The sequence below is a fragment of the Hippocampus zosterae genome, chromosome 8, assembly GCF_025434085.1.
Source record: "Hippocampus zosterae strain Florida chromosome 8, ASM2543408v3, whole genome shotgun sequence".
Classification (NCBI taxonomy): domain Eukaryota; kingdom Metazoa; phylum Chordata; class Actinopteri; order Syngnathiformes; family Syngnathidae; genus Hippocampus; species Hippocampus zosterae.
In genome coordinates, this window is record NC_067458.1 from 5,157,467 (window position 1) to 5,179,362 (window position 21,896).

General features: G+C 43.5%; 2 protein-coding genes across 2 annotated transcripts in view; one reads left to right on the top strand and one right to left on the bottom strand.

Annotated features, from left to right (window-relative positions):
- The window catches only part of LOC127605690 (uncharacterized), a 130,897-nt gene extending 116,995 nt beyond the window's left edge, over positions 1-13,902 (top strand). Inside the window, exon 2 of the mRNA XM_052073460.1 lies at positions 13,446-13,902. Within this exon, the coding sequence (XP_051929420.1) occupies positions 13,446-13,841 (396 nt within the window). The 3' untranslated portion in view covers positions 13,842-13,902. The remainder of the gene's footprint in view (positions 1-13,445) is intronic.
- The window catches only part of gpc1a (glypican 1a), a 34,150-nt gene continuing 13,067 nt past the window's right edge, over positions 814-21,896 (bottom strand). Inside the window, exons 2-10 of the mRNA XM_052073436.1 lie at positions 17,491-17,649; positions 15,774-15,991; positions 14,903-15,076; positions 8,637-8,802; positions 8,426-8,556; positions 6,687-6,827; positions 5,785-5,915; positions 4,426-4,601; positions 814-3,387 (exon numbers count right to left, since the gene is read on the bottom strand). Coding sequence (XP_051929396.1) covers positions 3,206-3,387; positions 4,426-4,601; positions 5,785-5,915; positions 6,687-6,827; positions 8,426-8,556; positions 8,637-8,802; positions 14,903-15,076; positions 15,774-15,991; positions 17,491-17,649 — 1,478 coding nt within the window. The 3' untranslated portion in view covers positions 814-3,205. The remainder of the gene's footprint in view (positions 3,388-4,425; positions 4,602-5,784; positions 5,916-6,686; positions 6,828-8,425; positions 8,557-8,636; positions 8,803-14,902; positions 15,077-15,773; positions 15,992-17,490; positions 17,650-21,896) is intronic.

Sequence of the window (21,896 nt, forward strand, 5' to 3'; positions counted from 1 at the left end):
TGTGTGTGTAGAAAGAATTGAACAATTGTCCATCAAAAACGCCGCGTTCCCTCTCGTTGTTGCGTATTGTGGCGTAACTCGCCCAGCGCTGCCTCTCACTCTTTGTAAAGTTGTGTTTGCCATCGATCATCGTTCCCATGCTGTTCGCAACTTTACTTTGAACGCCCGGTTGATGCCAATGTCCAGCGGTTGGAGTTCTTTAGTCAAGCCTCCGGGAATAACGGCAAGCTCAGAGTTCATTTGCTTGACTTGATTTTTCACCGCTGCTGTGAGATGGTCACGCATGCCAAAAGCATAACCGGTGGCTTTAAGTTTTAACTGAGCTTCGTAGGCATGTCTCTTTGTCGAATTTATTTTCAGGGGTTCTTAGAAACCAAAACCGGAGTTGTTTTGCAACAATGCACATTGCCACACGCTATACAAGTGTTGGTACTGGCTTGAGGCGTCCACTTACACGCCCACCCTTCACCATTGGCGGACTAGCTTGTCTGTCCTCTCTCTCCCTCTCTCTCTCTCTCTCTCTCTCTCCCTCTCCATATATGTATATATACACGCCCACCCTTCCCTGATTGGCCGACTTCTTTCACAGTCACTTCCGCCTTTTCTCTATATAAACAGCGTGTCGGCTGTCAGTCAGATTTTGGAACTCAGCGCATATAAAGGACGCTCCGCACCATAAGGCGTCCTGTCCATTTTGGAGAAAATTTAAGACTTTTAATGGCGCCTTATAGTCGTGAAAATACGGTGTGTGTGTGTGTGTGTGTATATATATATATATATATATATATAAACAAAAGCACTTTACAATTCAACTCTTAGGGCATACATTTTATTGTCCAACCAGTGGCTCAAAAAAAAAAACCCTAAATAAAAAAAAATTAAAAACATTTGCAAAATAAAAAATGAAATCCCTGACATTAACATACAATAAATCCTCTCTGATACAATTTGGGCATCATGCGTCAAAAAGGAAAGAGCTGCCAAACAGTACAGCTCGCACACATGACCTCCTCCAGCATTCCCACGACCACGTTATATTTTACTGCATGTATGACAATCCATCTGTTTGACATGCAGTGAGCAAAGTATTTCATTTTTATGATGAGTGTGTTTCCCTCTTTTATACAGTACCTCCTATCAACACTTATATGTATTAAAAAAAAACATTGACAAATTTGTGACAAATGCTCAATTGCCACTGAGAGTAACAGAGGCTGAAAAATGCCAAATATTAATTGAGCTGTGATCAAGGTCAAAAAGGTCAAACAAACAGTCCACACAATAAAAAATAATTATATATATATATATATATATATATATTTAAACAATAGTGAGCTGCCACAGCGTTCACACCCTATATTAACCTTTAGATGACAGAAAAAGATGCATGCTCATACTTTTAGAATAGGACTAAGTCTGCTCAGGCGTCATTGCAAAATAAATGAAACATGAATGCTGCCGAGTGAAATATTCCAGACCTACTCATTATTCACTTATCTCATGTACGACTTGTTGCATTTAACACATCACATATTACTGTAATAACACGCAAGTTTAAATTGTCCTGACAAAATTTACTGGAACAATGAAATTATAGTAATTGGAATTCTAGGTGATTTGATAAGCGGATTTAAGAAAAAAATATGAATAATAATAAAAACAAAAGTTAGACACAGCCCTGTCAATTGTCCATTTCTATGTCGCCTACTGTATATTTGAGCAAACATGAAGCTTGAAATAAAGGCAATCATAAAAAACATTAAATTGTGATTCTGAAGACAAACACAAATGCAGTATAGGTTTTGTGTTTGTTTTTCGCAAAAACAGTACCGCATACAACAATAAGGCCAATTTGTAGGGAAAAAAAATGCAGATTTTTGATGATTGAACTTCCTACAAACATGTTCAGAAAATGTTACTTTACTTTTAGTTGTTAGCTTTTTTTATTTGGTCCTTCTGAGTGAATTCTGCATTTTACCTCGCTGTGCATTATGGGTATCTTCCAACAATTATTATAATGAGCTAATTTATGAGCTAGTTTATCCAGTCTGAACTCTTCATCGTTGATCGTATAAACAATGCGAGGCCCCCACCCACCTCACGGTGCTGTGGTTCTGCTCAACCATACAGTTACGACTATGGAACGTCATCAAATAAGTACAGCTAATCAATAAGTTTTGTTTTGTGTTTTGTTTTGTTTGAAGAAATGCTAATATCTGATGTGTTGTTGTAACGTCACGTGGATCAGTGGAGTCAGGCAGGCATGCATTCCATCAAAAGTCCCCTCTTAAAAGTATGTGTTGTGACATGCGCTCAGTGTGGCGAACAAATGTGGCAGAATAATTGACTTTTTTTTAATAATAACAGCGAAATCAAATCATGCATTTCAGGAAATTTTGAGTCTGAGCTTTGCATCTAAGGTTCGGAGACGACCGCTTATTTCAATGGTGATGAGAACAGCAACATTTGCAATCACAACATTGAAGGAGGGGTGATCATTGTTCCGCAGGCCATACAAATCCTACCAAATATTTGTTATAGCCAACTCACACCACAAAAGCTTGACATCCGTTATAACCTGTGATGTGTCACAGGTTATAACGGATTCATTCCCAATAGCGTTTTGACCTATAAATGTCCATCCATGGCTCACTACATGCCAGTCTTGTTTCCATCAGATGAGAACATGATGCACACTGGCTATGCATATATACATTCGTTTTTTACACTGTGCTGTTTAGGTACACACCTTCAACATGAGATTAAAACACACACACACACACAAAATAAAATTCAATAAAAAAAGCTTTGAAGACACCACCGCATTTGTCACTGAGCTCAATCCCTGGAGGTGAGGGACCACAATGCACTATGTAGTACATCAACCGATCGTTATAAACATTTTGTTGACTTTTCAGCATCACTCATCTTCCCTAACATTTTGTCTTCTTTTCCTCATCATCGTCTTCCGTGAAATTCATTGAAACCAGCTCAACAAACGCAATCAAAGTATAGTACAACACAGCAAAGCCAAACCGGGACTGTTGTGACTGTCAGTTTTTGTTCCTCTTCACGGACATTTTCCCATAACGTTTGGCAAAATTAATCCAATTGTAATCCAATATTCTCTCTTCTGAACTCCAGCTCCCGTGCGATGAGAACGTCCTTCACTGGACTTCAGAATCTGGCAGACGAAAGAGCATCATTAACAAAGAAGTAGCAAGAGAGCCAGCAGGAGCAGCGCTAAGAGGCTACATGGGCGGCTCTGACATGTGGCCACGCTTCTGACTTGGTTGACGTCTTGAGGGTAGCTGTACAGTCCTGGCCTGCTTCGACTACACTGACCGCTGAGGCACATCCCACTTCCCGAGCCGCTGATGTCATCACCTGAGCAAAAGCACCATAAAATACATTTGTACTGTCTTCAACCATTATCTTAAATGTACTCGGTTGTAGAGGGAAACGTTTTGGTTCATATACAGTACATGAACATTTTGTTTTGATTACAGTGAAGCCCCAGATGTTCTCTTTTTGGCATTTATGAAAGGGCTTTAATTTCAGATTTGTTTTGGGGGAGGGGGGAGTTTTTCCATTTCAAATATGAATGAAAACATTGAATGGGCACCATCTTGCAGCATCTTGGTGACAAGGAATTGTTGAAGTGAATTGAGGCGCTTAATCAGAAGTGCTCTGCCATCGTCTTGTGTCATTTCCGTGCCAAGAAAGAATATGTTGAAGTCACGTGGCTAAACAATATCTTTGTTAAGTATGCCAGAAAAGATTTACAATTTATTATTTGAAAGTTGTCGAACATTTCCGTGTATTTATCGTTTACATTTGTAGGGAACATGAATTTATCATCCAACACTTATTTAAGTAACCGTTCAGATCATGATAAGGCAGTGTGGAAATTAGCTACTGCTGCATCTTGTTTTGAACAGTGCTATATACATTTCTGTGACATCATCCAAACGCTAGTGATGTTTTCGCACCTCTATAGGAAAATGAGAATGCCAGATTAGAATACCGTATTTTCACGACTATTCGACGCACCGTACGGTTGGGCGCAGTCTCATTAATGGGTGACATTTCTGTATTTTACACATAGACAAACCACACAGTCTTAATGGGCGCAGTTTTACAGTGGTTAAATATACGCCAGCCATAAGGCGTCCTATCCATTTTGGAGAAAATTTAAGACTTTTAATGGCGCCTTATAGTCGTGAAAATACGGTACTCTCAATGTCAATTTGCCAGAGTTGATCAATTCTGTGTAAACAAGCAAAGCCATTTGAAACTTCATGTCATACCCTCTCCACAGCTGCAGTGAAAGTCATACAGTACATACATAGTTTTATTTCAAGTACGGTGTAAGTTGCCAAAACATGACTTTTTTTTTTTTTTTTGCTCCAAAAATCTACTCACTTGCGTCCTGGAAATCCACATCATTCCCATCCATGGCATTTTTTAGCCTGTTGCTCATAATTTTGAGTTGCATGATTTGTTGCCGGATCGTCATATCTGGTTTGGTGATGTCAAGCTCCACCTCTGGATTGTTGATCTGATTGGCCAAGCCATCCCCCATCACCTCAGGAAGGTATCTTCAGCAAGTAGAAACAATGAGAAAATGAGAAAGTTTTTTCCCTAATGCAGTCCGTCTTCTGAACAAAGATTTAAGCACAGAGTGTTTTAAGCATTTTAAGCATTGACTAGTCCAGTAATGTAATGTTTGATCCTAGCAATTTATGCATGCGTCCGCACCTGTTGAATTCTGTTATGTGTATACATATATAGCTAATAAATGATGATGATGACTTGAAAGAAGGAAGTGGTGCTGTCCTAATTGTAGTGCAAATGCTAAAAGCCCTGAAAGAGTGAGTAAGCGTGTGAGTGAGTGAGTAAGTGATTGAATGAATAATCACCACCTGCAAAATTGTGTTTCAAAGAAATTCTGTCAGGTCAAATAATTGCACAAAAATTCATTCTCTGAACTGAGCATCCTCGCGAGGTTCGTGAGCATGCTGGGGTTGATCCCAGCTGTCTTCGGGTGCGGGGCACAGTACACCCTGAACTGGTTGCCAACCAGTATGAGACCCAATTAAATACTATTATCATTCCAAGTCTCTTGCTGTTTTAGCAAGTGTGCTGTTTTAGGAAGAGTGCACTATTTTCCGTTTTCAAGTTAAATACATTTCATGAATTTCATGAATAAAATCTTCAACACGATTTGATTTTGGCGGCACACTGGACAACTGTTTAACACGACTGCCTCACAGTACAGAGGTGCAGGGTTCGAATACGGCTTTGGCCTTCCTGTGTGAAGTTTGCATGTTCTCCTCGTGCCTGCATGGGTTTTCTCCGGGTACTACAGTTTCCTCCCACGTTCCAAAAACATGCATAGCAGGTTGATGGAAGAGTTTGGATTGTCCCGATGTGTAATTGTGGGTGTAAATGTTTGTTCCTCTATGTGTGTGCCCTGCGATTGGGTGCAACCAATTCAGGGTGTACCCTGCTGACTGCCCGATGACAGCTGGGATAGCCTGCGCGACCGTCGTGAGGATAAGCGGCTTAGATAATGGATGGGTGGAGGGAGTTTTTGCTTTGAGTTTTGAAGTTATGTTACATAACAGAATTATACCAGTTAGTTCAGCAGTGACAAAAAAAAAACAGACAGACCGAGTGCTTTTATTCTGCAAATGAATGTGCAATTGTGAGAAGAGGCAGAGGATGACCACTGATCACCAGTCAATGACATTTCAAGATGCTTGACTGTTTCTTTCAAACCTGGCATTGGTAATGCCGTTCCAGCATGTATCTTTGTTGGCGCCACCTGCTGCCAATTTGCTGCAAAGTGCTATGGAGAGCTGGAGCCAATATTGCCTCATTTCCCTTAATTTACTGGAGAGATCTGACACCTGAGGATGACATTCAAACACAAAATCCAAATGAAAACTATTTGGCATCAATCTACAGTTTGTTTTTCCATCCATTTCAAGCATTGTAGGTGAAGACTATCCAACCTGATCTACAAAGTACAGTCAGTAGAGATGGTAGGCCGCAGATAATCATTCACATTAGACCAACAAGAAAATAATACTCTTAGTTTAGGAACCCTGCTCAACAAATGTTTACTACATTTATTACTACAATGAGAGATGGTAGTGACTATTCTAAATGTTTTTGTTACATTTATGCTTCGGAGCCATAGTTTTTTTTCTCAAGCACATGTGCTTTTAGTCATAATAATGATAATAATACTCTTGTAATACTTATTAATGAAGTTAGGTTAAGAAAGAAGTGGATTTTTTTTTTCTCAAACGTCATAGCTGAACATATTATAATTAGCATGGTAAAATCTGTTTTGCGCAAGCTTTTATAGGTCAAACCTCAAAATAAAATGAAAATCTATCTCAAAATTAAATAAATACTTTTTTTTAAAATCAGTGTCAAAAATATATTAAGGGACACATAAAGCCATATCTGATTAAAATTCTCTGTTAACCTGTGTCATCCACGAATTGGATAAAACATGTTTCTGACGATGGGAAAGAAGCCAGGAAAGAAAGGTTTCTTGCCATGGGGTAAGAAGTGAGCTCTAACACACCATACGCTGTGCGCCCTACCTCCCGCTGTACAATTTATTGATTCCTAATTATTTCATATGAGGGTTCACATTCTGAACACACCTGTATCTCGAGTCTTAGGCCTGCAGTAGGAGAGGGTTTGTATTCTGAAGCAGTCAGAGAGCCGCTCTTTTTTTTCTTTGGCTCGAAAAGCATTGGACTTCCCGTGCCTGGCTCAACTGGAGTGCCGCATGTTTGATACACCTATGTTGGGATAAATTGAAAATTTTGCAAGCTTATTTTTAAGCACATTTTAGCATTTAAACACAAGACAAAAAAAATAATGCGTTGTCAAGAACAGCGGAGTTGTAGGATAAAAAGTATTCTATTTTGAGTAAAATACAGGTAAGTCTCAAAAAATTGCATTAAGTGATAAAGATCTTTTTTTTCCATTGTGTAATGATAAACATTAAACTTTCATGTATTGCGTACTGTATACAATTATAAAGTACAGTTGTGTTAAATAGCCTGCATCTGTTATTACATAGCAAGCAATAGCTACAGAGATACAGCGTGCAGACAGACTGTTAGATAGATAGATAGATAGATAGATAGATAGATAGATAGATAGATAGATAGATAGATAGATAGATAGATAGATAGATAGATAGATAGATAGATAGATAGATAGATAGAGTACATAAATCTTAAAACGTATACCTACTATTAATAGTACGTATATTTGTTGTGCGTTTCATACCGGCTTGACGAGTGCAGCAACGCAACGCATCTTGACGGCATGAAAGTGATTATGAAAATAAAATATAACATTCGCCACTAGATGTCCTCAAACACATATTTACAATGTTCTTTTTTGTAGTCGACTAGATTTGTCAATGATTTATCTTATTGGCCAAAATAAATTATATCTTAAATTAATTTCCTATTGCAACTGCTTGATTAATATAGTGTATTAAAATTTAACCAAACAAAATGAGTTTTTATATATTTTATACAGACACAACCAAGATTTACAATAACCGTGAGTTCAAAATGTTTCACAAAAATATGACATTAAGAATGTCGGAATGACAGCGGAGTTTTTAGGAGCTCAAGAGTATTCAAAAGGCAAAATAAACGAGATTTTCTTCAGCGTGCAAGTCCTTGTTTTGACCATTTCGGCATTACGTTTCACGTACTGAAAACAGTGCTGAAAACAGGAAGACTCACAAAGAAGAAGCAGATTCAACTCATAATTCGTTGACTCCAGATTTTAAGCACTGACTGCAAATCTGATTCAAGTATTAAAACTGTTGTCACTGTGTGCAAATATTTAGGTCCCCTAAAAATTTTTTAGACATTTTGCAAAAAACCTTAACTCAAAAATGGCAAAATAGAATTAAAGGGAAAATGTACTCTTGAATCACTTTTGTTGCAAAACCATTGTGCATAAAGCCAAAATGATAAATACTGATCCTGTTTAAAACGTCATAGGGCAAACTGCAAAATAATTGCAAATAAACCAAACGGACTAGTAACAACAAATATGTTTCAAATGTTCAGTAAAACAAAAGGCGGTTTGGTAGCCGAGAGTTCAGTCCACTCCCTAACCGAAAGCGCATCCTTCATCTTACAGTGTCTGCCAAACTAAAACAAGTACTTTTACTGCAATCGTCAGAGTCACAGTGACTCACCTACTTTACACCTGCTTGGGGAAAAATGTAACGTATTTAAGACCGAACATAATTTGTCCATTAAAGCAAGAAATGGATACTAAACATCCTTGATTACAGACTTACTGTATGTAGTGTGTAACTGAAGGCATCATGTTCAGAAAGAAATGTTCAATAAGAGTAACTTACTTTGGCTGAGACGGTCTCAACGTTTTCCTTGAGCAAGCGGACAGCCTCAAAGATCAGAGAAGGGATGGATGACACAACCACATCAATACTGGGCTCTGTGCTGAAACTCGATGCCACTTGGATCATGGTATCTGAAAATTGGATTGCAATTCCTCAATATCCCATCCTTTTATCCATGTTGTTACTATACGGTATGTTAGAATATGTTTACCGATAAGATTCTGCCATTCAGGGTTCAGATCGGCTTGGTTTGCCAGGCAGCCCTTCACAACATTGGAGCAGTAGTTGGTACAGGGTTTGACGGAGGCAAGGCCATGGCAGTGCGGGCAGTAAACCAGTTTCACCAAGGCTTTAACACATTCTGGACTCAGAGGGACCTGGAGAGGAATGTACTGTATTTAGGTAAATTGTATACTTTTTTTCCCAAGATGGCACCCCAGTAGGCAGCCTTCGGCAAGTGCTCTTCAAGAGCCTTGCTTTTTTGTTCTTTTTTGTTGTTTTTGTCTTTTGTTTTGTCACATGTTGTTTGCGGGCGGCCCGGTAGTCCAGTGGTTAGCACGTCGGCTTCACAGTACAGAGGTACCGAGTTTGATTCCAGCTCCGGCCTCCCTGTGTGGAGTTTGCATGTTCTCCCCGGGCCTGCGTGGGTTTTCTCCGGGTGCTCCGGTTTCCTCCCACATTCCAAAAACATGCATGGCAGGCTGATTGGACGCTCTAAATTGTCCCTAGGTGTGAGTGTGGGCGTGGATGGTTGTTCATCTCTGTGTGCCCTGCGATTGGCTGGCAACTGATTCAGCGTGTCCCCCGCCTACTGCCCGAAGACGGCTGGGATAGGCTCCAGCACCCCCACCGGTTGGGAAAATGGATGGATGTATGGACATGATGTTTGTTGTTTCATCGTGTGGACCTGATATGGACTGTTTTCAGCGTTTTTTGGCCACAACATTCATCAAAGAAGAAGTATGTGTGCTTTGTGGTTGCCCCTTCTCGGCAGCACGCCTGTACCAGCACAGATTTTGATTGGGAGGAATGTCGGCGCCATTGACTGTCGGTGCTGGACAGACCTGGGGCGCTTGTGTTTTTTGTGCCTGTAAAGGGCAGCATTTTTCACAACCCCGTTTTGTTCAGTGGAGATGTAGGCACTGTTGGACAATCGGCGTTGGTGCGGCTGGATGGTTGGCTGCTGAAGTTGAGGAAAAGGAGAGAGGAGCGTTGGCGCAGAGCGCCGATGCGTGTCTGGAACAATTAGTCAATTCCAAGAGTCGACGCTTGGAATTGAAATGGATTTCTATGGGACAGGAGAAGTGAACCAATCTCTTTTTTCGTCAATGGATGCTACAGCGTCTTGTTGACTTTGAAACTTAGCTTGTAGCCAACGTGTGCACATTTTGAGCATGACGTCTCTGATCCACTGGTTAAAGGACACTTTGATTCTCTCCTTTTTCATCTCAAATTGCTTCAAACAACAAAGCGTGTGACGCAAAAGTGGTTAGGACTGTACGACTGTCCTTGTTTTATGTTATGTGTTGTGTTTATTATTTTACTTTATGTTAACTGTTTTGTTAAGCGCTTTGTTACATCTGCCGCTGTTGTGAAAGCGCAATATAAATCAGCATGTATTGTATTGTATTGTATTGTATTGTATTGTATTGTATTGTATTGTATTGTATTGTACTGTGCGGCCCGGTAGTCCAGTGGTTAGCACGTCGGCTTCACAGTGCAGAGGTACCGGGTTCGATTCCAGCTCCGGCCTCCCTGTGTTGAGTTTGCATGTGCTCCGGTTTCCTCCCACATTCCAAAAATATGCATGGCAGGCTGATTGAACACTCTAAATTGTCCCTAGGTGTGAGTGTGAGTGCGAATGGTTGTTCGTCTCTGTGTGCCCTGCGATTGGCTGGCAACCGATTCAGGGTGTCCCCCGCCTACTGCCCGGAGACAGCTGGGATAGGCTCCAGCACCCCCAGCGACCCTGGTGAGGATCAAGTGGTTAGGAAAATGAATGAATGAATGAATGTACTGTACGCCATGATTCCAAACTTGTATCTGCAGCAAGCTAAGAACAAGAATGAACTAAAAAACTACAAAAACTAGAAAAATCTGTTTAAAAAGCAATATGATTTGAAATGTCAAGAAAATTATAATATATATAATTAAAATTATATACAGTAGAGTTGTAGTACTCCCAAGGTGTGAAAATTCTTATGACTGACACCCTCAATATTAAACTCAGGGATATTTTGCTAAGTCTACCGCTGAAAATCCTCGACATCCCAGTTTGGTAAAATTAACATTTTTTCACAGACCTGTAGTATGCGATTGGTCAGTCCCTACAAGTGTGTGCTATTTTTACACACTGAGAGAGAATAATCTATATGGCTGTGAGTATTGCTGACGGTCTGTTTGTGTGTTGTTAGTCTTTGTTTGGTAGATCATCAATTGTCAGGTCGATAATTACCATGACATCTTTGTTCTATTCCCGTTAGCCCGTCTATGGCATCATGTATTAGCATTAAGCTAATGGACATTGGTTGGACAAATTGTCTGGCTTGCTTCAACATTTTTGGGTTCAAATATGCAACGTTTCTTTTTGATGTGTCTTTTTAACAGTACCCCTCCGTGAGCTGTCACATTACCGTGGTGGAGGGGTTTGTGTGTCCCAATGATCCTAGGAGCTAAGTTGTCTAGGGCTTTATGCCCCTGACAGGGTCACCCATGGCAAACAGGTTCTAGGTGAGGGACCAGACAAAGCACGGCTCAAAGACCCCTTATGATGAGTAAAATGAATGGATCTCAGTTTCCCTTGCCCGGACGCGTGTCACCGGGGCCCCCCTCGGAAGCCGGGCCTGGAGGTTGGGCTCGTTGGCGAGCGCCTGGTGGGCCTACACCAATGGGGCCCGGCCGGGCTTAGCCCGAAGAGGCCCTTCTCATGGGCTCACCACCCATGGGAGGGGCCAAAGGGGCCAGGTGTAGTGTGAGCTGGGTGGCAGCCAAAGGCGGGGACCCTGGCAGTCAGATCCTCGGCTGCAGAAGTTCTCTCTAGGGACGTGGAATGTCACCTCTCTGGCAGGGAAGGAGCCCGAGCTGGTGTGCAAGGTAGAGAAGTTCCAACTGGATATAGCCGGACTTGTCTCCACACATAGCCTGGCTTCTGGTACCAGTTCTCTCGAGAGGGGTTGGACTCTCTTCCACTCTGGAATTGTTCACGGGAGGGGCCAAAGGGGCCAGGTGTAGTGTGAGCTGGGTGGCAGCCAAAGGCGGGGACCCTGGCAGTCAGATCCTCGGCTGCAGAAGTTCTCTCTAGGGACGTGGAATGTCACCTCTCTGGCAGGGAAGGAGCCCGAGCTGGTGTGCAAGGTAGAGAAGTTCCAACTGGATATAGCTGGACTTGTCTCCACACATAGCCTGGCTTCTGGTACCAGTTCTCTCGAGAGGGGTTGGACTCTCTTCCACTCTGGAATTGTTCACGGGAGGGGCCAAAGGGGCCGGGTGTAGTGTGAGCTGGGTGGCAGCCAAAGGCGGGGAGCCTGGCAGTCTGATCCTCGGCTGCAGAAGTTCTCTCTAGGGACGTGGAATGTCACCTCTCTGGCAGGGAAGGAGCCCGAGCTAGTGTGCAAGGTAGAGAAGTTCCAACTGGATATAGCCGGACTTGCCTCCACACATAGCCTGGCTTCTGGTACCAGTTCTCTCGAGAGGGGTTGGACTCTCTTCCACTCTGGAATTGTTCACGGTGAGAGGCGCAGAGCAGGTGTGGGCATACTCATTGCCCCCCGGCTCAGGGCCTGTACATTGGGGTTCACACCGGTAGACGAGAGGGTTGCCTCCCTCTGCCTTCGGTTGGGGGGACGGGTCCTGACCGTTGTTCGTGCATATGCACCAAACAGCAGCTCAGCGTACCCACCCTTTTCGATTCCTTGGAGGGTGTGCTGGAGAGTACTCCTGCTGGGGACTCCTTGTTCTGCTGGGGGACTTCAATGCTCACGTAGGCAATGAGAGCGAGACCTGGAAGGGCATGATTGGGAGGAACGGCCTCCCCGATTAGAACTCGAGTGGTGTTTTGTTATTGGACTTCTGTGCTCGTCACGGATTGTCCATAACGAACACCTTGTTCAAACATAAGGGTGTCCATATGTGCACTTGGCACCAGGACACCCTAGGCCGCAGTTCGATGATTGACTTTGTGGTTGTATCATCGGGTTTTTAAAAGTAGATTTAAAAGTCGGGTGAAGAGAGGGACGGAGCTGTCAACTGATCACCACCTGGTGGTGAGTAGGCTCCGATGGTGGGGGAAGATACCGGTCCGTCCGGCAGACCAAACGTATGGTGAGGGTTTGTTGGGAGCACCTGGCGGAATCCCCTGTCAGAAAGAGTTTCAACTCCCACCGAGCAGAGCTTTTCCCATGTCCCGGAGGAGGCGGGGGACATTGAGTCCAAATGGACCATGTTCCGTGCCTCTATTGTTGAGGGGGCCAATCTGAGTTGTGGACGTAAGGTGGTTGGTGCCTGTCGTGGCAGCAACCCCCGACCTCGCTGGTGGACACCAGCAGTAAGGGATGCCGTCAAGCTGAAGAAGGAGTCCTATCGGGCCTTTATGGCCTGTGGGACCCCAGAGGCAGCTGACGGGTATCGACTGGCTAAGCGGAACGCAGCTTCGGTGGTCGCCGAGGCAAAAACCCACGCGTGGGAAGAGTTCGGTGAGGCCACGGAAGCCGACTTCCGGGCGGCTTTGAGGAAATTCTGGTCCACCATCAGACGTCTCAGGAGGGGGAAGCAGTGCACCATGAACACTGTGTACACTTGGGATGGGGCGCTGCTGACTTCAACTCGGAACGTTGTGAACCGGTGGGCAGAGTACTTTGAAGACCTCCTCAACTCCACCAACACGCCTTCCTCGGAGGAAGCAGAGTCTGAGGATCCTGAGGTGGGCTCCCCTATCTCTGTGGTTGAAGTCACCGATGTGGTTAAAAAGCTCCTCGGTGGCAAGGCCCCAGGGGTGGATGAGATCCGCCCGGAGTTCCTCAAGGCTCTGGATGCTGTGGGGCTGTCCTGGTTGACACGCCTCTGCAGCATCGCATGGTCATCGGGGAGAGTGCCTCTGGATTGGCAGACCGGGGTGGTGGTCACTCTTTTTAAAAAGGGGGACCGGAGGGTGTGTTCCAACTACAGAGGGATCACACTCCTCAGCCTCCCTGGTAAGGTCTATTCAGGGGTGCTGGAGAGGGGGGTCCGTCAGGAAGTCGAGCCTCAGATTGAGGATGAACAGTGTGGTTTTCGTCCTGGCCGTGGAACTGTGGACCAGCTCTACACCCTTAGCAGGTTTTTTACAGGTGTTTTGTGGACTTGGAGAAGGCATTTGACTGTGTCCGTCGGGGGGTTCTGTGGGGGGTGCTTCGGAAGTATGGGGTACCGAGCCCCCTGATACGGGCTGTTCGGTCCCTATACTGCCGATGTCAGAGTTTGGTTCACATTGCCGGCAATAAGTCGGAATTGGGGGCAGGAGGGAGCGAGAGATCGACAGGGGGGATCGGTGCAGCGTCTGCTGTGATGCGGACGTTGTATCGGTCTGTCGTGGTAAAGAAGGAGCTGAGCGAAAGGGCGAAGCTCTCAATTTACTGGTCGATCTACGTACCAACCCTCATCTATGGTCACGAGCTATGGGTCATGACCGAAAGAACGAGATCCCAGATACAAGCGGACGGAATGAGTTTTCTCCGCAGGGTGTCCGGGCTCTCGCTTAGAGATAAGGTGAGAAGCTCGGTCATCCGGGAGGGGCTCAGAGTAGAGCCGCTTCTCCTCCACATCGAGAGGAGCCAGATGAGGTGGCTCGGGTGTCTAATTAGGATGCCTCCTCGACGCCTCCCTGGTGAGGTGTTCCTGGCATGTCCCACTGACAGGAGACCCCGAGGACGACCCAGGACACGCTGGAGAGACTATGTCACCCAGCTGGCATGGGAACGCCTCAGGATCCGCCAGGAAGAGCTCAAAGAAGTGGCTCGGGAGAGGGAAGTCTGGGCTTCCCTCCTAAAGCTGCTGCCCCGCGACCCGACCCTGGATAAGCGGTGGAAAATGGATGGATGGGTTTAACAGTAATCGTCACCAGGAAGTGAAAGCTGGAAGCAAGCATTCTTATTTGGAGAGCTTTGTGAGCCAGAGGCAGAGGCAAAGAAATAAAAGTGAAAAAAAAGTCAATTTTAATATGTTTACATGTGTTAATGTGTTTCGGCATTTCAATTTGGTTACAGCATGCCCAAGAGGGGGGGGTTCCCATTTGGACATTCCAAATCATAGTTTTTCACCGATTGTGGGTGTGCTAGAATGAATCCCTCCAATAATTATTCTGGGATCATCTCAACCTAGTTTCACCCTGAACACAAACCAAAATCTTAAAGTCAAAAAGTGACTCTTTATATTTGACACCACACTGTGAACTGTTTGTACTGATGTTCCCACAAAACCAGGAATACAAGAACACACACTCACCTGTGATACCTTTCTGACAACCTCGCCACTGATGATCAGCCCTTGGACAAATGACCTGGCTGTGACAAAAGCTCGTATAACCTTTGCTTTCATATCTCGGGGGACGTCGCCGAATGGTCGCAAGGTCTCTTGTTGCTTAGCAACACACTCGAGGTAGTCCTCGGACAATGTGACCTGCAAGGATGGTGACAGTGGCGCATACCAAAGAGGATTATAAATCAATCAGTCAATCAATAGAGGAAAACTTTATTTATAGAACACTTTTCACACCAAAATTGTAACACAAAGTGCTTTACAGATTAAAATCATGATGAGGAACCAGACGAGTGCAGGGACCGCGAGAGTTCAAAAGGGACAAGGGGTTCTGAAAGATATGAAGGACCAAGCCCATGAAGAAACTTATAAACTATAAAAAAGAAATCTTAAAGTCGATTCTCAAACAGATGGGGAGCCTGTGCAATAATTCTGAAACCCGTGTAATGTAAGGCTGCTTCCTGGTTATCATCAGGTCACTACTGCAGAATTTACAGATTCTCTTTCTTTTTTTTTCAAAATTATTTATTTGTGTGTCTGATGAAATGCATTGAATAGTTCAGTGACTGTAGCAATTGTCTTGTATAAAGGGAGAACTTAACATGACTGAAATGATCTGATCTTATCTGTCACTGTAGGTAAAATAACATTTGTCTCAGCAAACCGACACGTTTTTACCATTACATCATCTTAGAATTTACTGGCTCAAGACAAAATAAGGTTTGTACACAATGAGTGGCAGAGGCTTTCTTTTAAAAGAACAATCGGAGCAATTTTACTTTTCACATTTTCACTTTGTCCACCTCAATTTACTCATGAAGATGAAGTCCCTACTCACATTACTGGGGGTGAAGCTTTTAAAGGTACGTTCCAGAAGGCGCGACCAGAATTCACTCAAGGTCTCATCCAAGTTAAGAGCAGAGCCGCGGTAGTACTGTTTCAGGTCGGAGTACAAATCACCATAGAGTCTTGTATTTTGGGAGTACAGGGCACCGAGGGGAGATAGCGCCTCCTGGAGGGAGCGTTCAGACCGACTGTGAAGTTCAGTGAAATAGGCTGGAAGGAGGACAAAGAGTAAGAAACACATTAACGGCATATATGATTCTCAGGAATCCATCCATCCATCCATTTTCTAATCCGCTTCATCCTCACAAGGTGCTGGAGCCTATCCCAGCTGTCTTCGGGCAGTAGGCGGGGGACACACTGAACCGGTTGCCAGCCAATGCAGAGCACACAGAGACGAAAAACCTTCCACACTCACACCCATACTGAGGGACAATTTAGAGTATCCAATCAGCCTGCCATGCATGTTTTTGGAATGTGAGAGGAACACAAAGGAAACCCAAGCAAGCCCGGGCAGAAGATGCAAACTCCACACAGGGAGGCCGGAGCTGGAATTGAACGGTACCTCTGCACTGTGAGGTTGACGCGCTAACCACTGGAACACTCTGCCGCCAGATTGTGAGGATTTTTTAAATTCAAATTTCAATATAATGTATTTCATTAACATCTGATTTAGCATTTTGAAAGGCTTGAACTTGTTTTTAATGTCTTAAGAGTACTTGAGGCTGTCATCAAGAGAACCCTCCATTCTTTCATTCATTTTCTGTCCTGTTCATGGTCACGGGTGGCGACAACTTCACCCAACTGACTCTGGGCGATGGCAGACCACACCCTGACTTTAGCCATACTCAGTCATAGGTCACATATAGAAATAGACAACCGTTCAGATTCACATTCACGCTGTCACGGAGTGGGAAGCGAACCCACACTGTCTGTGCAAAAGCCAGGCGAATGTCTCACTACTAATTAGCAACTGCAGCATGTTTGGAAAATAGATTTAAAAAAAATAAGTGGTCAGTCATTGCATTAAAATGGGTCTTGTTCCTTGTAACCCAAGACTGCAAAGGTCATAAACAGTTGGATGGTTACATACCAAAGCCCCGTCACTGTGGACATCGGATTGATAGACTGATTCACAAAGTCATGATGTCACGTTTGTCACCTGCAGCATTCAGCCATCTTTCCGCGGTCATCTGCCTTTTTTTGCTTCCTTTCCCTTTCCTCCCTTCATTCCTTTATGTCTCAGATTTTCAGGGTTGCCTCCTCAGTGGGTCAACTGCTCATTAGGTGAACCAGCCCCTGCCCCAGGGGACACCTCCTGTTATGTGTGTGCGCGTGTGTGCGTGTGTGTGCGTGTGTGTGCGTGTGAGTGCGTGTGAGTGCGTGTCGTTGGGGATCAGTGGATCGGCTTATCATGTTTCATTGTGTCTGCCTGACTCTGCCCTCATTATAACACCCAGTAAGGGGTCCCCTTGATGGACTTGACATACACATCCCCCACTCACACATGTACCATTATGATTGAAGTTGGGGTTGGGTGCAGAGCACATCCAGAGCTTGTAGCAAACAAACTCGCCAAGCTCATCCAGTAATGAGTTCATTCTGCAGCGAACACACACACACACACACACACACACTCATACATATATACATACACACACGCACGCGCACGCACACACACACACACACACACACACACACAGTCTACGCACTGTCAAAGCTTCTATGGAGGGTGTTGAAGGCAGCCTGCAGTGACCTGCCGGCCTCCTTGATCAGCGCCTCTGTCTCTCGTGCACTTAAATCCTCAAGGTTTTCCTCCATGCTATTCGTACAACAGGTTGGACCCTGGGGACAGGTCCTCAGATGTTCACCTGGTGAAGTAGAGAAATTATAATTGATAAATTGATAAATACCTCCATTTTAATTTTTTTAACCAAAACAATACAAACATGCTTAGGATCACTCGTCACATATTGTTTCCATTTTACATGTCATCTTAGCATACAATCACAAAACGACAACATACATACATACCGTATTTTCCGCACTTTAAGGCGCACCTAAAATCATTCAATTTTCTCAAAAACTGGCAGCACACCTTATAATCTGATGCACTTTGTGTATGGATCAATATTCGGATTTATTGGACATAGTATTTTAAATGTTCAATAAAGTCCAATAAAGTGCTTTGTTACTGTCACGTTCTGCCCGAAGCGACAAATGACAAAAAACAGAAAGAGCCCGACAGGGAAAAACGGTAACAAAAAACGCTGATCAAATAAGGACCAGGAGTAACAAAGAAGGAAAAAACAACTGAAAACGCTCGCGGAAAACAAAAACACGAGGAGGGCCTGAATTGGCGAAAATACGATTAGTACAAATCTTAGAGTCTCAACGCGAATCACAAGAGTATCGGCCGTAAGGCAAGAAGGCAACGAGTCAATAACAAATAGCGAAAATAGAGCACGAGAGAATATGGCACGGCGTGGAATTCTCCGGCAGTGAATGAGCTGCCAGAGCCACTTTAAAAAGGCCTGATAATCACCCTGAAATTAAGAGCAGGTGTGCAGTAGGCAGAGGGAAAAAACCCGCCACCTGCTGGCAGGCACGGAACGTGACAGTTACAGCTGCAGCGGTTATGAAAGCACGATATAAATAAAGCTGCATTGTATTAGGTTGTACCCACTGGTTGAGTGGTTAGCGCGTCGACCTCACGATTCAGAGGTTGTGGGTTCAATCCAGGCTAGCCTCCCTGTGTGGAGTTTGCATGTTCTCCGTGTGCCTGTTTGGGTTTTCCCCGGGTACTCCGCCCCCCCGCCCCCCCACACACACACATTCCAAAAACATGCATGGCAGGCTGATTGAACATTGCAAATTGTCCCTCGGTGTGAATGTGAGCGCGGATTGTTGTTCGTCTCTGTGTGCCCTGCGATTGGCTGGCCCGGTTGCCAGGGTGCTTCAGGGTGTCCCCCGCTACTGCCCGACGACAGCTGAGATAGGCTCCAGCACCCCCCGTGACCCTTGTGAGGATAAAACGGATCAGAAAATGGATGGATGGATATATTGTATTATAATTGTATCCCTTTTAGCGTAGCTCCATCTAGTAGATGCATAACGCAACCCCACCCACCCCAGCTCCAGTATTGTAGCTTCAATTCTATGTGCCTTATAATGCGGTGTGCCTATATATGAAAACAGTTTTAAAATCGGTCATTCGTTGAAGGTGCGCCTTATACTCCGAAGTGCCTTATTGTGTGGAGGATACAGTATTTAAACAGTGGTTTGCATTTCCTCAAATAAAGAATTGTAACTTGCTTTTGGGTAACAGGCTCACATTCAGAAGCTCACATTTGAATGTATTTTTATTCTTTGTTCCTCTCAGTAATGCATTGCTGTTACAGGTGTAACTAATTGTTTCCTGCTTGTTTCCTGGCAGGAACTCACTTCAAACACATGGTGGGGTCAGCAGAAAATTGCAAATGCTGTGGCAAACTGAAACAAATTTGCATTTGCTAAGCAGTTGTAATACCATGCTTTGTATATAGTGACATGTTTGTTTTCCACCCATATCTGATGGCTTGGTTTATCTAAAAAATAAACTGCCAATTTATGACAGACAACTGCCTTTGTGCGATTTGGGGACACTACCGAATGAAAAGTCATAAGCGTTGCTTAAGAATATGCTGAGGGTTACGTGAGAAAGGAATTTCAAAATTTAAAAATTTAACAAAGGGTCAGCGTGGTGATTGATGCAGATAACATTTCTGCCTCACATTCTAGAGGCTCTAGGTACAAAACAGGGTCTAGAGTAGTTTTGGGGGTCAAAAGCTGATCACCCAAAAGGTAATCTAAAAAAACAATATCAAGGATGCTTTGGCACTTATAAATATGTGTTCGACTATTCAGGAATTTTTTAGGCTTGTTTGGGAGCATAAGAATAAATGCATATGTAACATCAATTCTGCCAGACAGTGGAGAAAGCTGTCTAGGGCATCAGCTTCTTCAAAGGCGCAAGCCTGAGGGATGATGTGTGCTCATGTGTGTAAGGGCAACGTCTGGGGAAGGTTAAGGGTGAGAAAGACGACCAAAGCTTTGTGCATAATCAAGCGCATCCGTCCGACAAATCTTTCGTCACAATGTGCACCTTTCTTTGGAACGGCAAGTGTGTGGGTCGGGGATTGGGGAGGAGGGTGTACTGTACAAACAATAGGACAAGTGGAGCAAAAGACGAGATGCCTTCCTCATTGTTTCTCCATAAATCTTTCATCGAATCTTTGGGAATGGCTGCTGAAAGTCAATTGAAATGTGAGTCGTTACACAGGAAAATAATTTTTTTTGTTCTGTTTGTTTAGGATGTTTTAACCCTGCCTTCGAAAGTATGGGGTACCGGACGCCTTGATACTGGCTGCTTAGTTCCTGTACGACCGGTGTCAGAATTTGGTCGGAATTGATGGCATTCTGTCAGATTTGTTTCCAACTTCTTTTTATGTAAAGCGTTGAATAAAAACTTGTCTCTTAAGTACTAGGAGAATGTGCAAACAGAGAAGACAAATAAAATGGGTCGGGAAAAGTACAATTTGGTTTCCCGATTTGATTTCATTGCTCATCTTGGACAATACTCAAGGGGCAGTTGGAGGGAATCCCATTCACATAACTAAGTCTTCTGTGCCTCTCCTCTAGCTGAAACAAAAGGAAGTCTGAAATGTGCACGAGATAGAAGTCTGGTGTAGGTGAAACTGAAGTTGGTAAGGGTGGAAATAAAACTACTGATACCAGTGTCATTCATCGATGGTGCAGAGTGATGGTACGGGTTTTCCATCTAAGCCCACAAAATTTAATACGACAAGAAATGTCACATCTGAAATGCTCATGAGTGAAACATAAAAAACCCTGGAGAACAGTCAAATTTGTGACCTGGCAACATCCACTTTTTTTGCAGATGGATTTGTGTAGCTTTACTGAACGCTTCAGTGAATAACAAATATTGGTGCTTGTCCAGTTTGTTAAAGGGTTAACATTTCAAATGCATGACCCGTCATTTGAAATGGAATGCGCTAATCGTGGTTGTAAAAATCTATTCTTCCCATGAAGGCTCGATGTAGTGCTCTCATGACCTCATGTAATCCTGAGTATTGTTCTAATTTTAATATGTGTTTGAAGAGGCACATTTTAATCGGAAATCACTGAACATTTAGATGCACATTAAGCTCTCTTAAAAGCATGTGGCACACAATGCAATCAAAATTAAAATCATCTTGAGTACTTTATTTTTGGACACAAGATGCCCAATTTTGTCATTGTATAAAATACTTCACTAACTGCTCAGAGACTCCAATTTATAAACTTCAGGATTCGGTCTTTTTTTCTGACCTTTTAATCAAGGATATAGGTTGGGGGTCGGCAACCCGTGGCTCCAGAGCCACATGCGGCTCTTTAGCTCCACCCTAGCGGCTACCTGGAGATTTGTCAATTTTTTTGAAAATGGCAAAAGAGGGGGGAGGGAAATATATTTTTTGTTTTAATATGGCTTCTGTCGGAGGACAAACATGACACAAACATTCTTAACGTTTTCTAATGCTTTAAAATGTGTAAAATAAATGTTTTCTAATGCTTTAAAAATGTGTAGAATAAATATTAAATGTCAACATTTCTGTCAACAAGGATTTGCATCATAGCCTGTGTTTCTTTTAGCAGGACGGGATTGTCAGGCAGTTTGTTTTGGGGGGCTTTTGGTCCAATATGGCCCTTTCAACATTTTGGGTTGCCGACCCCTGATCTTGTTTAAAAAATACAAAATAAATTCACAAAAAATAAATTCAAAAAGGTTATCTTCGTGTGAGCTTCCTTTATTAACCTCTCTTCTGCCCTAACAATGCGTTTAACATGAGAGCATGGTGTCAACAGCGTGCTAAACAATCCTCCAATAAAAACACAAAGATGAGAATCCACCGTTTGGTATTTTTATGAAAGTATTTCTTGTAAAACTGTACACAAACAGAAACACAACACGAATGTTTGTACAGCATCCAATTATACATATGAAATGGTACCCGTGTAACAGCCCTATTCTCTGTCTTTTTCAACAAGTCCATGGTAAGTATTTAAGGAGATTAACTGG